The following is a 15462-nucleotide window of genomic DNA, read 5'->3' as shown; positions in this document are numbered from 1 at the left end:
CTTCCGTTTACATTCATGAGGCGTACAGTACACTGTAGGCCTACATTGTTCACAAGACACTGTAGATTGGTGCTATTTTTTTCCTTCATCTTTTTTTTACATTCCAAGGAGATATCTTAAACCTAACTGTTAAGACTGGCCACAAAAGTAGATTGGTGCTATTTTTTTCTTCTTCTTTTTTTACATCCCAAGGAGATATCTTAGGCCTAACTGTTAAGACTGCCCAGTCTCTCCGTTAACCATCCGAAAGTGAGAACTATACATTTCTAGAATCTCTTCCCAGAGTGCTTTGCTTGTCCAATATGGAGGAACTTACGGTGGAGGTGCGAGGCTCCAACGGAGCTTTTTATAAGGTAAATATTGAAATTAATATATTTTTTTTGAGGGACCTCTGGGCCAGCTGAGAGTTTAAGAACTTTACAAACCCAAATGTTGTTAAACAAATGTTGGCCATACGACACAAATGTATGATCTCACAGTTAGCTGGCTAGACAGCTAACATGAACACTTCAACGGAGATTACAAAACTAGCATTTGTCGGCTAACGTTACATAGCTGACTGATTATGAAGTGAAAATGTATAGCGTTACAGCTAGCTAGCTGACTTTTGGGATTGTCATTTTCACATAAAGACATAGCAAACTGCTGATCATGTCGAGGAAATAAACAATCGTCCAATGTAACACAAACGGGATGTATTCTTTAGTTAACTTCGCCACAAAGCTATCGATACCTTGCTAGCTAATTGCTTTAGCTAACCAGTTTTATTTTCGTGCTTACCACGCAACATCATTTAGCTTTGCTGCTAACGGTGGACCTCATCTGTCATGGGGTTTGTTAGCTTCCTAGTTTATCAATAGCAAAATATTGTAGGAATTTGTGTGATGTGTTCGCTTTGTTGCGTGTATTGGACACATCTGGTACTACTGATACAGCCACGAAATCCAAGTATTCGTAAATGTGCACTAACTTGACGCAAAACGTTATCTGTTGTGAATGTGTGTACGCAATGGAATTATGTCAACCAGGACGTAGCTAAATTAGCATGTAGCTAGCTAACGTACCTGAAACTGAAAATGTTTTTTATGCAACATAGGACCGAACTCGGTTAGCAAATGTAGGTCTCTGGATTGCTATCGATAGCATTTCCATTACGTTTAGCACCAGATTCAACTTAGCTAATGGTATTAAAATATGCATTTGTATTGTTTGTCGGTGAGTCTGATTGAAACTGTCTTTGAATTGATGCGCAAGTCTCTTCAACTGCCTGAATTAACAAACGATACCAGCTCCACACATCTCAAACGCTAGGCTAACTCCTTCGCGGCCAAGAGCTTCCGATTCAAGGAAAATATGGTCATCCAAGGCTTGTGTAGCTAATGACACAGTGTGGTCTCATTATGTCAACATAACATGATTCAATATGTTGTAACTAATGAGATTAAATTAGCCGAGCAATGAGCTTGCTGCCTTTCAGTGTGTTGAACTTGAATGATTGAAGATTAGCAACGATTTCTGGTTGCCCAATGACGATAAGAGGAGGTACTGTAATGTAGCCTTGCTGAAATACATCATTATAAATGTCTACACTTGCCAAGTTAAAAACATGCATTCCAAAAATGGCAGAAAAATAAATGTGTCTGCTATGTGTCTGCTGTGTGTGCCATTGGGCCTTGTATTGCAGGGTATTTGTCTTACTGTATGGGTACAGCACCTTCACCATTTCACCCTATTCATTAGGAAGGGTTTCTTTTATTGGGACAGTTTGCCAGGTGGAGTTATTATGCTATCACAGGGTCATCTGAAAGTTATTCCATGTATGCCTCTCTGGCCCAGGCGCCTGCAGCCACCAGTCAGCTGTTCACTTTCCGTCTTAAGCTGTCATCAGGTTCAGCAGATACTTTGGACGCCAGGTCTATTTTTGAATAGCAGTTTTAGAGATAGCTTAAACACTCACTCTAGAGTCACTTTAAGCGCAGGTTAAGGTCATTTTCAGTTCTGTCCATTTCATTTTTAAACCACTTCCAATTACCAGTTTTGGTTTCACAGCAAAACTATTTTTGTTAGTTTGTCAGAATATGTTGGTGTTAAAAATCTTCAAAATTAATGACAAGATCTTGTTTCAAGAAACTCTACTAACTTTCAGCTAGACACAAGAGTTTATGAGCACTGCACCTGTTCATTTACAGTACAGTGGGTATGTCTCAGTTCAGGGCTAAACTTGGTTGCTTAGCAAAGCATATACTTGAAAGCTGATATTTACCAAGTGACACATGCTGCGGTTGGTGCATTGTCCTTAAGAATCTTTGCCACTCCCCTGCTTTGACACTTGTCAGGAGAAAATAAAATTGAAATAATACTTCTCTCTTGTAGGGCTATGTCAAGGATGTGCATGAAGATTCACTCTCCATTTCCTTTGAAAATAAGTAAGTATAGCAAGAATTTGAAACCTACCTAAGAGAATAAATCTCTGCCAAGTTCGAGGATTTATTGTTGGTGTTGCAATAGAGGAAGAACAGAAGACACAATGAGAAACTAAACACGCCACACCATGTTCAGATGCACCGTGCTTTGTCTGAAACAGTTAGGGGCAAAGAAAAATAGTTTATTATTTATTTATTTCATAGCTGGCAACCAGAGAGACAGTTTCCCTTCAATGATGTCCGGTTGCCGCCACCCCCTGATGCCAAGAAAGAGATTGGTGAAGGGGATGAAGTGGAGGTAAGCAGCTTTGATTTGTCCAGTACGGTGCACTGGTATAATGTTTGGGCAGTGGGAGCTTGAGGTTCTGTTGTTAGTGTTGCTGTTCTTTTACCCAGATCTTCTCCAGAGCAAATGATCAGGAACCTTGTGGCTGGTGGCTAGCTAAAGTTCGCATGACTAAAGGAGATGTGAGTACCTTTACAACCACCTAACACTTTTATGGTTCTTTACCTTCTGTTGTTTTTTTGTCCTAAAGGTTGAAGGTTGTTGTCTACATGTGACTGTTTCTGTTTGCACAGTTTTACGTGATTGAGTATGCGGCCTGTGACGCCACCTACAATGAAATAGTCACATTTGAACGCCTCAGGCCTGTGAACCAAAACAAGCCTGTGACAAAAAACTCCTTCTTCAGATGCACCGTTCCCATTCCTGACGACATAAAATCAGCGTGCGTACAGCCACCTCAAGTTCATGTTCATTTCCACAGCTACTCACCATATATGAATCTCAACATATGCAATGTGCATGTATTTAAAGTAGCTTGTTCCTAAGGTGCAGTGAGATGGAGTTGTCTGTTGTATCGTTGTCATGTTCAGTTTTGAATACTTTTCTGTGTCATCTTAGGTGTGAATGTGAACAGGCACACAAGGACTTCAAGAAGGCAGTGGGAGCCAGTCGGATATTTTACAGTCCTGAAAAAGGCCAATTGGTTGTTTTGGTGAGTTCAACTTTCTTCCCACACACGTTCATCATACATTTTTCCAGCATCACAGGGAGACGTACTAGGCCACATTTCATGCCATTTTTCCTCTTCCAGTCCAAGAATGAATCCACGGTCAAGCGTGTTCCCCTGCTCAGTGACATGCACCTGCGGAGCATCCGGACTAAGCTGATGCTGATGTCCAGGAACGAGGAAGCCACAAAACACCTAGAGGTGAAAAGTGCACCATAGGCTTTATACACTTTGTGGTTTCAGTGTTTCCCCTACAATGTACTCTGCAGCGGCGCAGCGCCGCTCCTGGAATTCAAGCGCCACTGCAATGGCCATGACGGGCGACCGGCCGGTCAGTCTGAGACATGCCGATTTTATACCGGTCAAATGCACTCGCCTGCTGCAATTGTAACACCCAGCTGAGTTTGCAAAGTTTGAAGAAGCTAGCAACCAGGCACAGAAAGCGCTAATAGGCTATTGAGTTTTTCTATGAAGCGAACACTGTGCTTTGCCATATTGCATGGAATTTACTAAGCTGTCACTTCATAGGGTACGTAAACATCGCTCATCACCGCCCATCCCTGCCGCTAATTGCGTGCCCACAGCTGAACCACAAGCGCAGCTGAACGGAGATAACCGATTGCGACATTAAAAAGAATCAAAGTTTAGCGATCATACAGTGGCTACATGATAATAAGATGTCAACAAGCAGCGACATACAGTAGCCCTAGTAGTTCTACTCCACTAATAGAAAGGCAAACAAAAGTTAAAGTTGCCTACAATGAAGAAAACTGATGCTCTAAATACTGAATCAGCTGTGTCTCAAAGTTTCTATAGCCTAATTGATGCATTTAACAGGAATTTGGATTTAAGCTTTTCACCGCAAAACAGACGTGCACTGTTTTCATATATGGTGGAGCACCTAATCGCTATTAGCACTTCTCCCCTGTGTTTGCGTGATAGCCTACTCCCACTTTTCCCTCGCCCTCCCATAAATTCATCAATGCATATGAAAATATGTTCCATGGTAGCATGTTCAAATGTATCATGGAAATTGTCCTTATATCTTTAGTTGGATATTGGATGTGAGAAGAAAAAATGGATGTTCCATAACAGTGGATTTATATTAGTAGTCTGTGAAATGAATGTCCCAAACTGTAGTTGGCATTATAGCATATGGCATTATAATTACACTGGCATTATAGTTTGATACTGCAGCTGAAGTTAGACTTGAAGAAGAATCTGTCTAATCACCGGTTCCATTATTTAAACAGCCATTTCATTATTGATTACATTTCTATAATAACATGTTATATTAAAGATAAGATGGAACATAACTATTTGTGTGTGCTGTAAAATGGTTAGAAGAAATGAAATCGGAATCGGCTAAAATCGGTATCGGCAGGTGAAATTCTATGAAAAATCGGAACCGGCCCAAAAATTGCAATCGGTGCATCTCTAGTTTATGTTTAAGTTTATTAGCAGACGCAATTTTGTGCAAAAAAACGTAGCCTACATTGTGTTAACAAAGGAACCAAATTAAACAAGCTAGCGAGGTAGCTCGCCCCTACCTTCAGTAGCCTATTCCTAGATAAATTCCACACATTGTTTCGTTTTTGTTTGTTATACAGTCAAAGCTTTCAAGCCCTGTGTTGCTAACATACCTAGGCTGTGAAACTAAGATCTAGCCTATGGGTGGGTTTAATTGAATTTGAGTAGTAGCCTAGGATACGCAACCATTTAGGATCTGGAGATGGTTTGTAATTCCATGGTTTGTAATTAGAGCTCACCAAAATCATAGAAATGATACAAGACACTTTAACTCCTATAAAGATAGATTTTCTTCAAGTTGTTAATCTTTTGAGCATTTATTTTACCAAATGACAAGGGAAACATAAATAAATTTCATCCACATATCCTTATGCACGATGCACAACAACGCTAAATTAGCTTAAAACCATGAGAATCAAGCAAGCCTCACCGGCCGTCACAGCCTTAAAGTGATTAATAGTAAAAATTTTGGGGTTTTAGATGTGATGATGAGGAATACATTGTTAAATGAGCAATTCTTTCCCCCTAATTTTCTTCTTGACAGGTTTTTTCCTATGAGTTATGTTGAGGTACAGTTGAGACCTACCTAATGTAACCTCGGCCTATTTCTGAACCTGTGTCTTGACTAAATTTAGAGCACAATTTCCACTAAAACGGTGCCATGCTTTCTGTTCTAGAGCACAAAGCAGCTGGCTTCAGCCTTCCAGGAGGAGTTCACTGTTCGAGAGGACCTGATGGGCCTGGCTATCGGGAGCCACGGGAGCAACATCCAGCAGGCCAGGAAGGTCCCTGGAGTCACTGCTATCGAACTGGATGAGCAAAGCGGCACGTTCAGGATTTATGGAGAGGTTTGTGCTCTTCCATTTTTTGATACTTATGAAATATTAAAAATGCTAATAGGAACTAACCTGGCAATAGCCAGATGAATTTCGCTCCGCCTAGCTCCACTCATCCATCTGGAACCGATCCATTGAAGTGTTGCTTCAGAAGGCTGGGCCTAATCAAAAAATGCTTGCATATGATTGAATAAGCCACTTGTCCGTCATCTATTGACGTGCTACTTCAACCACTCACATCGAAGCCAATAACAGACTAATAACAGACTCACAGTCGCTTCTACGCTATGTCACATCTATGAAACTCCCGTCCTGCGTCCTGATTGGCTAAACCATAAAGTTGGTTGGAGAAATCACTCTCAATGGAAGATGTCCCAGATGGATGTGAGTGAAGCTAGGCGGAGCTAAGCGGAACGACATTCATCTGGCTAGGGTCAGGTTAAATAGGAACAGCCTTAAAGGACAATTCCGGTGCAAAATGAACCTATGGGTTAATAACACATGTGTACCGAGTTGGTCCGTTCTCTGGGATATGTTTTCATGCTAATCGAATGTGACCAGTTTTACCACAAACCGCTAATATGCGTTTAACGCTGGTCTTCGGGGCACATGCAAAGTAAAAAGAAATCGCTATTTCTATACCACTAACAAGGCTCAAAATAGCACCACATTTCCACGGTAGCATAATGAGTGGCCCTACATGTAAACCGAAGCATTGAGAACCTTGTAAGTGTACAGACAGTTTATTAAAAAGATAGTTTAGAAACTCTACCGTTCATGTATACAGGCTGGCGGCATCTTTGGAAAACAGTCCCGTGACAATTCAGCTCACGTTGCACGACGTTGGAGTGGAGCAACGCAAGCTGAACTGTCACGTGACTGTTTTCCCAAGATGGTGCCCGCTTGTATACGTGAATGGTACTGTTTCTAAACTATCTTTTTAATAAACTGTCTGTAGACTTACAAAGTTCTCAAACTGGTCACGTTCGATTAGCATGAAAACATATCCCAGAGAACGGACCAACTCGATACACATGTGTTATTAACCACTAGGTTGGTTTTGCGCCGGAATTGTCCTTTAATATGAATGTGTTGAAAGTAGAATTGGACTTGGGGTGATGGGACATTATTTTTACTAATTTAAGTAATGTTTTGGACATTTCATTGTGTTTTGCTGTTACTGTAGAGTGCTGAAGCTGTAAAGAAGGCAAGAAGCTATCTGGAGTTTGTGGAGGACTCTGTGCAGATTCCCAGAAATTTGGTTGGTGAGTAAAAGCGCTTTGCATCGAAGACTGTACATTGTGGTTACTACACTGTGCAGGTCCTGACTCTAAAGGAAAAAACCTCATGTGTGTTATAGGCAAAGTAATTGGCAAAAATGGAAAAGTCATCCAGGAGCTTGTTGATAAGTCAGGGGTGGTGAGGGTACGCATTGAAGGAGACAATGACAATAAACTCCCTCGACAAGAGGTAAGCTTCTTTTTCTTAGTGTCATGTTTGCCAAAAGCTTTGTTATGTGACTAACTGTGTATTTTCTTTTTAAAGCTTCTGTCATGTCACCAGGTAATTGTTCACAATGCTATCAAGCTTCCTACCATTCAGCTAGAAATGTAGACGTGAGAAATAGCAAAAGATCCTATAGATCATTTAATGTCATTTTCCTTTGGATACATTAAAAGTAGTATGGCTTAGCAACAACATGATGTGTTCCCTACTTAATTGCCTTGTCTGATAAAAACATCCACAAAAAACATTCCCAGTTGTACATACATGGACTCAAAATTTAATGCAGCCGTGGCTTTTGTACTTTCTGACACAGGGAATGGTCCCCTTCACATTTGTCGGCACAAAGGAGAGCATCGGCAACGTTCAAGTTCTGCTGGAATACCACATCGCCTACCTGAATGTAAGTATTACAGTGAGATGTTGTGAAAACCTACAAAATCCTTGTTACTCCTGATGAATATGCACCGACTGAATTGATGAGGCCTAAAGCTTTAAACAAATATTATCAAAATGTATATTGTCGGAGGATAGTATTAATTGCCTTTATAAGTTTGGACAGTCATGGTGTGCATTTCAAACTAATCTGTCGGGTCCTTGCAGGAAGTGGAGCAGCTGCGTATGGAGCGCCTGCAGATTGACGAGCAGCTCCGGCAGATCGGCATGGGCTACAGACCCCAGCCTGGGCGCCCGGGAGACAAGGACAAGGGCTACACCACGGACGACAGCGCCTCCAACATGCCCCTCCACAACAGCCGCTCCTACTCCGGCAGAGGCCGTGGGCGTAGGGGCCCCAACTATACGTCTGGCTATGGTACTGAAGCCCCGGTCTAGCTGCTTTTGTAACTTGGCAAACTCAATTTGTATGTATACTTCTGTTCTGTTCTTTATGTAATAGAGATGCACTGGAAGCAGGGCAGTCTAATAATACTTTATTACATTGATTAAACAATAATGTACAAGGATGTATGATCTCAGATGCAGGAATTCACGTTAAATGCATTTGCTGTTGTGGATCAGCGTCATTGTGGTTTAGCTCTTGCTGTTATGCAGAAAGATGTCCTGTGTGTGTTTTCATGAAATGCAATTCACTCCCCATGTGTAATTACGCTGAAACGAAACTTAACTGGTACATCTAGTGAAATAGCAATGAAATGAAACTGAAACTTCCGTAACAGTGAAATGAAACCTAAGCTCTGAGCTGTTCAAACCAACTAACAATCATAGTCCTCGATTGTCATATCTGGTGACTTTGGACCCAGCCGCACCTTACATTCATATGTCTTCAGTGATTGTATCATTGTAAAAAGCAGGAGGAATGCTTGCAGTACACATTTTAGTGTGGAACTGTGGTTGGATAAAATACATTTGGAGGTGGACAGTACCACTCTCAAGAAAACGTTCATACAAATAGGGCATTACAAGTCATTTCTTCCATATACAACTACATCAGTCAGACTATGCCTGCTGAGTGCCAAATGAAAAAAAGAATAAGAGCCATTGCACAAGGCTGGCCTCTCCACTACTGCCTAAGATACATCAGTTGTATTGGGTGCCTTCAACCCATACTAAACTGCCACAATGATAATGTCCCTTGAAAAGTGTGTTTGCATGAATTTGTGTATCTGATTCCACTTCCCCACACATAATGCAAAGTCTAAACCCAATCCAGTTGAAGTGCTCATTAATATTGATCAGTGACTTTCTCAAATTAATTGAAATGAATCCTGTCAATGGTAGGCACCAACTCCGATCAGTCCAATGCTTCTGAGACAGAGTCTGACCGCAAGGATGAACTGAGCGACTGGTCTCTGGCGGCCGAGGAGCCAGAGCGGGGCCTGCGGCAGCAGAGGGACAGCCGCCGGAGACCCGGTCCCGGGCGTGGACGAGGGGCACCCTGGGGGAGAGGCCGTGGAGGAGGGAGAGGAGGCTCGACCTCCATCAGCTCTGGTAAGACCTCGTTTTTGAACACGCTGGTTAGTAATGGGGAGCCCCATGACTAAAATGTTTACTCACTGTATTAGAAATAGCCAACCTTAAAACTCTATTACCACTCATAAATGCTTATTCATTACACATGACATGGGTAATACACTAGTCTGGCCCCAATCGCCTAGTATCTCCACTCATTTTCATTTAACTGAGATACTAGTTTGGCTCCTCTCAATGCGTTTACGTTTCCCTCAGCCACCAGGATGGCAGGTGAATCAGCGACGAGAGGGGATGACGTTAGTTTCGAAATCGAAAGTGGCTGTGGTAAACAGTAGTAGCAACACCTACAAACATCAAAAAAATTCAGTTGGAAGAATGTGTAAATTTATACAGAAAAGGTAAATGCATTGTTTCCTGACTGCCAATGCGTGTTATTATCAGTTTGTAAAGGTTAGGCGAAGTAGGAAGTAACATTAGGAATCCCTCATCAATGTGATTGGTTAGGCTTGTCCAGTGATTCCAAATTTAAGTCTACTCTTATTACGATGGAACATTTACCAATTGTGGGTACCCAGATCAGGCTAGTAATAAACAACGATCACAAAAAAGTGAAAAATATTTCCCACATGGATCATTTACATGATGACCGCATCTGTGCACCTAGTTTGATCTTGTAGCTTGGTGCACTGATACGAAACTGTACTTTTTGCCCAAGGACTAGTTTTAGTAGTTTTTTTAAGTATTGGTATAAAAATACTGAGCATACACTGAAGTTGATTTTCTTTCCCTCTAGTGCTTCGTGACCCTGATGGGAACCCGTACAGCCTGCTAGACAACACAGAGACAGACCAGACGGCCGACACAGACGCAAGCGACTCTCATGCCAACAGTGCAGGAAACCGTCGTCGTAGGTCTCGCCGCCGCCGCACCGATGAAGACGCCACCCTGATGGACGGCATGAGCGAGTCTGACAATGCCTCGCTTAGTGAGAACGGCCTGGGTAAGACTCCGTCTGCTCTCCTCTCCTCCAAATACATCACTTCATAACTGGTCTCATACGTTGACTGACTTGTGGCAGCAGTAATGATTTGATGTTCCATTAAGTGACCATTCGTAATGTGCTAGGGAAGGCAGTCATCATACACCTTTTAAAGTCTTGGTAAATGAGGTGAGGTACTGTAACTCTTCCGGCCTTCAAAATCTTGTGCGGAACAGCCACAAGCATGAGTTACATTTCTTAGACATGTGGTCAAAGCAAAAAAGCGGTCCGTTAAGGGACGAGGCGTCTTCATAGATTGTGGCCCTCTTTGTAGATGATTCTGAGGCAAAGCCACAGCGCCGTAACCGTAGCAGGCGTCGCCGTTTCCGCCCTCCCGAGGAGAGGCAGCCAGGTAACCGGTGGACGCTGTGTGTGCTGTGTGCCAACGCGCATGTTAGGAGTTGTCATGTTAACTCACAAAACTAGCATGGTAAGGTCTGGGGCATGGAGGAAAGTGCCTCTTAAGTCTGTGCCTGGATGCAGTTTCCTTTTGAACATGATCTGGACTCAGTGAATAAACATAACTTTAGAACAGTTATGATTATAGAGAATCTTGTATGTTAACAGCAGTATATTATCTTAACTGAACTAACCAATGTGTGAATTTAAAACCATATTGTTTTATTTGAAATGTAATGGCCTTGCTGACCTCGACCTACTCTAGTATCTGTTAATTAATGAATCTAATAAAACCATTAAGGCCTGTTTGTACCGTACACCTAACTACATTTTGTATTATTGTGCATGGGTAAAGGTAATGTCTGATCATTTGTTCAGAAACATGAAGCATCATGATGCTGATCAAGTTTTGAGTTAAAAAGTCCAAACTATTTATTTCAGTTACGGTGGCGGATTACATATCACGCGCTGACTCGCAAAGCAGACAGAAGAACCCAAAAGATCTGAAGAAGAAAAAAGACTTGGTAAGCGTCACCATTTATGGCATTTCAGGGTGATCCATGTAAAACATTCATACATCGAGAAACTGTACATTGACTTATTTTGTATTTGCAGAAGTGATGGGAACAGTTCTAGGGAGATGTGCTTCTACTAAATGAGTTTATGCTATATTTAGCATTTGCCTGTGTGGATCGGTCCATGATGCACTACCTCAGTTCAGAAATAACCATGGTAGTGTGTTGTGCTTAGGAGATAGTCAAATGTTGATTTGCCAAAGATCCATCCTGCATCAGGCTGTTTTTAAACCCCCCCCTCGCTCCTCCTCAGGGTCAAGTGGACTCTATCGCAGAGCACAGCCCTTCGGCCACCATGAGCAATGGCCCGAGCAACAAAGTTGGCGACGCCGGCAAAGCTCAGCGGGCCTCTGCTGAAAGGGTGTCGAAAGTCAATTACCAGGACAATGGAAAGAAGCAGGCTGTCATGAACGGGATCTCTTAAAGTGGCTGTCATCGTCTTTTCTTTCTTTCTTTTTTTTTAAGAAAAAACAAACTCCTAACCGTTACATTTTTACAATAGTGCTTGTAAAAGCTTGCCAAAGATAGACATATGGACTTCCAGATTTCTCTCTACTGCACTTTTCAGTTCCTTCACCATGGAACAAAAACGAAGGGTTGGGAAGGTTTTGATTAATTATGGAAGAGAAGGAAATAAGAAAAATAATAATACATACATAAATAAATAAATAAATACACACACTAAGTTGCGCCTAATGATGTTTTTAAGTACATGATCAGATGTTGTGCCTTTGGTGAGTACAAAGAGACAAAGTTGGCCGGTTCTTTAAAACGTATCTGGAAATTAAGACGATGACAATGGGGAAGAGTCTAGGCATCTTAACATTTTATTGAGGAGATTTAGCTGCTTTTTTGTTACATTTTAATATGCAACCACTTCTTCATATGTGGAAAAACTAGGAAATGCAGTCTGGAAAAGGAAAAAAAAAATTTGCACTGAATTGTAACACTTTCCCTTTAGAAAACTTCTGGTCTGGAAACTGGTCTGTTATTGTTGTTGTCCATTTTAAATGCTTCAAGAAAAGCACTCCGCTGAGATATTTTAAGTTTGTTTCTCATCCTTTAACAGGAAGGTAATTGACAGTGACTGTTTTTGCAAAAGAAGCCTTTTTCGGTTTATTTATTATGAAATGTACAGTATTTAAGAAGTAAGCAGTTATTTTCTGTCAACACTAAACTGGCTGAACGCACTTGCACGCAGGTGACAATTTGGACTACTGAAAGATCAATTTCCAGATATTCTGTTATGTAAACTACGTTTGTTAGTCCTGATTTTTTTTTTAAATGATCATTATGGTTGTTTGATGTGCAATATGTTTTGTATGCAAGTAGTTCTTAAATAAAAATTTGATCTTCCAGACAATGTTCATGACAAGAGTCTTTGGGAAACTACTTATTTATCTGTTGCAGTCTCACTAAAGCCAGCATGAAGTAAAGTCAAAGTAAGTAGAGATATGAAAAGGAAACAGATTAAATCTGTAGCATTTCATTTTTATAGCAATGCACATTCAATACAAAAATACCCTCCAGTTACAGAAAAGAAGTTTATTTCTTTGCTTGTCCATCAAGTAAATCTTTTGCTTCATTAATCTTTGCAGCAATATATGGTGATCCCCCTGTAAGAAGAAAGTTATGTTAGTATCTGCATGAAGAAAGTGTTATGGAAGTATGAAGCACATCTGAAGGATAATCTTGGAGAATCTTGCCTCTGTCTGGATGATTTAAAACCATTAGCTTTCTGTGTGCTTCACTTAACTTGGTCTTGTTTGCTGTTGGACTGAGAAGGAGACAGCATATGAATATATGCATATACTTACAGGTATCCATTCTACAATTTAAAAATGAGCTGTGCTTGTACTGTGTGTGTATGCTGATGTCTTACCTGACCCCTAATACCAAGGCAGCCTCCCTCTTGGTCATTTTGGGCTCAAACCCACCCTTGTAGTACCCACTACTAAAAGTCTGGGATGGATAAAGAAAACCCCAGGGTAATTTCATATAACATGCTGTCAGTACATGACACCAAATATCTCAATTATGTACACTCACCGGGAAAGTTTTCATAGCTTGTTTAACCTGAGGCTCCATATGTTTCATTGCTTGCATGGCATAACGACCTACACCAAACATAAAAGCAACAGGGCAGAATAAAGGTTATAAAGAGTTAACTACGATGATTACAAGTGAAATACTTTTTTAAAAAGTTTAGTGTATTAAAGTCTTGTCTGCACTTACCTGCGAATCCAGCAGCAGCCAGTGTCAGGCCCACAGCCACCATAGAGCTCGCCTGCAAATAAGAAACAATATTGCTTGATTGCACCGTTTAACAAATTCAGGCAATTTGCATTTAATAATTTGTACCATCAGGTTCAGCATAACCACCAGGAAGCGATTACCTGGTTATATTCTTATATCTGTGGTAAGACTTCTTAATGTTGTGTCGATTTCCTTCACTGAAATTATAGCTACGGTCATGATAAAAACCCATATGACCAGGAATCTTAAATCATAAGAAATTGTCTCAAGAGGGGTCAGGTGTTTAGATGTAGTAGTTGTCGGACTGTAGCTTTTACTCTTCGAGACTTCTCCCTACAGTCTTTAAAGGCAAATGTCCTACACATATTTCTGAGGATAACTAAGATTACATATCGTATTATTTGGCTCATGCTTCGTGATTACACTGTGCATTACCAGGACTTGAGCATACACCACTAGCTTCCTGGCGTTAGTGAAGTTGTCTGACCGATCATCGAACCTCGTGCAAGGTAATCAACCTTGAAGTGTTAAAGTGGTACAGTAATCATTCAGTAGTATCTAGCAAAACGGCTTTTACTCGCAGAAGTACTGTATTACAAGCATAAAGGTAACGTAACAAGATAACTCTAACTAACGTTATCTAATTAGCTAACATTAATCTTAGCAACCTAGCCAGCTAAAACAACGCTATTCCCCTTAACTAGTTTAATATGCCAACTAAAGGAACAGTCAGAATGTTAGCATTACCATGTTTTTTTCGAAGCTGAGGTCCTTTCTTCCAAAACGCTTTTAATCATAGCGCAGTGTCATGGTGTTCTACTGAGCAATGTCATTGCAAACCTCATGTTTTGATATTTGGGTGACATCTGAACTTTGTGCCTTGTGATGGTCGTAAACCGAATAATATGTCGCAAAACAATCATACTGACGTAAACACTTGGCTCCTTCTTTCACTGTAGGTCAGCATTCTCACATAATTAACTTGTTAGACGTAGAAAGATATTTGGTGTTTTAAAAAGCAATAGGGAATTCCACAGGAGCACTAAACAAATGTCTAGCCTACTTAAGTTGCAGTTGTTTCTACAGGAGCTCCTGACAGCTGACTTTTTTTTTATTTTATTATTTTTGCAGAATGCACTACCGCCTGTCATTATTAGGCTAATCTGATATCAATAATTTTTGTAATAGCCTACTGTTTTATCATATTTATGTAAGTTTAGAGAGACTAACTTTTAGCAGTGTCTTTCTGTTAAAGAAGGCAACTTTAGGCACCCTATTGAGATATGAAAAGGCATAGGCTTTAGAACCTCATGTCATAGGCCCAGTTATATTTTTTTTCTTCTTGAGGAATGAAGGTAAGCTTGAAGTACCTGTTTATTTATTATTCCCAAAAAGAACAAGACGGATAACTCCACATACATTCTGTTGGAAGTAATTTGAGCCCAATGGCTAGTTGAATAGTTTTGAGGCCTATAACCTGTCATTGAAGGCAGGTGAAGGATTTGCCTTTTTTCAAACTAACTTAGCATTTGTGTTCAACTACAGGTCATTGCTTGAATAGCTTAAACATCTTAATAAATTAGCCTAATAAATAGATACATAGCAACATATAAATACTTTTTCATGTCAACCTAATATTCAGCAAGGGCTTTCCTTCCAACTTGCATATAACCCATATGTTGGAGACACCAGGACAGGAGTTTAGTGAACTTTATTCCATCTGTTTTGTGCCTTTTCAAATAGAAAGGAATACCACAATCCCGGACTTGGAATGGATAATACTACAGCAACAACACAATGAACTGTTAAAGGTTCTAATTATTGCCCCTTCATTTGCATAATTATAGTGTTTTTTCGCAGGCAAGGGCAGTATAGAAATTGTAAATTGTAGTGGACCCCATAGCCATCAGTGAAAGTCAGGTTTAATGATGAATCTGTCCTCTCTGAGCCAGGCAC

At 40.7% G+C, this 15462-nt stretch overlaps 2 protein-coding genes across 7 annotated transcripts; one reads left to right on the top strand and one right to left on the bottom strand.

The window, feature by feature from the left end:
• The first annotated feature begins 202 nt into the window (after positions 1-202).
• fxr1 (fragile X mental retardation, autosomal homolog 1) lies at positions 203-12608 on the top strand. Of its 6 annotated transcripts, none has more exons than XM_042056256.1 (18): positions 203-353; positions 2374-2426; positions 2628-2721; positions 2820-2891; positions 3003-3151; positions 3328-3421; positions 3521-3637; positions 5644-5814; positions 6989-7067; positions 7163-7272; positions 7348-7365; positions 7622-7708; positions 7909-8119; positions 9046-9255; positions 10031-10237; positions 10551-10628; positions 11117-11199; positions 11504-12608. In XM_042056256.1, the coding sequence occupies exons 1-18, from the start codon at positions 303-305 to the stop codon at positions 11672-11674; spliced, it is 2055 nt and encodes a 684-aa protein (XP_041912190.1). In that variant the 5' UTR covers positions 203-302; the 3' UTR covers positions 11675-12608. The 6 variants fall into 6 exon arrangements, with proteins under 6 accessions (XP_041912190.1, XP_041912188.1, XP_041912192.1 ...); XM_042056254.1 differs by having other exon boundaries at positions 7616-7708; XM_042056258.1 differs by lacking the exon at positions 7348-7365.
• A 172-nt stretch (positions 12609-12780) lies between these two features.
• On the bottom strand, positions 12781-14398 carry dnajc19 (DnaJ (Hsp40) homolog, subfamily C, member 19). The gene is made up of 6 exons (XM_042056262.1): positions 14254-14398; positions 13486-13537; positions 13300-13367; positions 13133-13212; positions 12957-13027; positions 12781-12866 (listed from the first exon to the last, which is right to left on the bottom strand). The coding sequence occupies exons 1-6, from the start codon at positions 14254-14256 to the stop codon at positions 12796-12798; spliced, it is 345 nt and encodes a 114-aa protein (XP_041912196.1). The 5' UTR covers positions 14257-14398; the 3' UTR covers positions 12781-12795.
• Between the last annotated feature and the right edge of the window lie 1064 nt (positions 14399-15462).

The sequence above is a fragment of the Alosa sapidissima genome, chromosome 12, assembly GCF_018492685.1.
Source record: "Alosa sapidissima isolate fAloSap1 chromosome 12, fAloSap1.pri, whole genome shotgun sequence".
In the NCBI taxonomy this organism is placed as follows: domain Eukaryota; kingdom Metazoa; phylum Chordata; class Actinopteri; order Clupeiformes; family Clupeidae; genus Alosa; species Alosa sapidissima.
This window is presented reverse-complemented; position numbering and strand designations above follow the sequence as displayed.

Bases quoted from the DNA above. Each gene is read 5' to 3' on its own strand.
- fxr1 (XM_042056254.1), top strand. From the start codon at position 303: ATGGAGGAACTTACGGTGGAGGTGCGAGGCTCCAACGGAGCTTTTTAT. The intron at 2,722-2,819 runs GTAAGCAGCTTT...TCTTTTACCCAG, and splicing joins GTGAAGGGGATGAAGTGGAG to ATCTTCTCCAGAGCAAATGA. The intron at 7,709-7,908 runs GTAAGTATTACA...GGGTCCTTGCAG, and splicing joins ACCACATCGCCTACCTGAAT to GAAGTGGAGCAGCTGCGTAT.
- dnajc19 (XM_042056262.1), bottom strand. The intron at 13,368-13,485 runs GTAAGTGCAGAC...TGTTTGGTGTAG, and splicing joins GGCTGCTGCTGGATTCGCAG to GTCGTTATGCCATGCAAGCA. The intron at 13,028-13,132 runs GTAAGACATCAG...TCTCCTTCTCAG, and splicing joins GCCTTGGTATTAGGGGTCAG to TCCAACAGCAAACAAGACCA.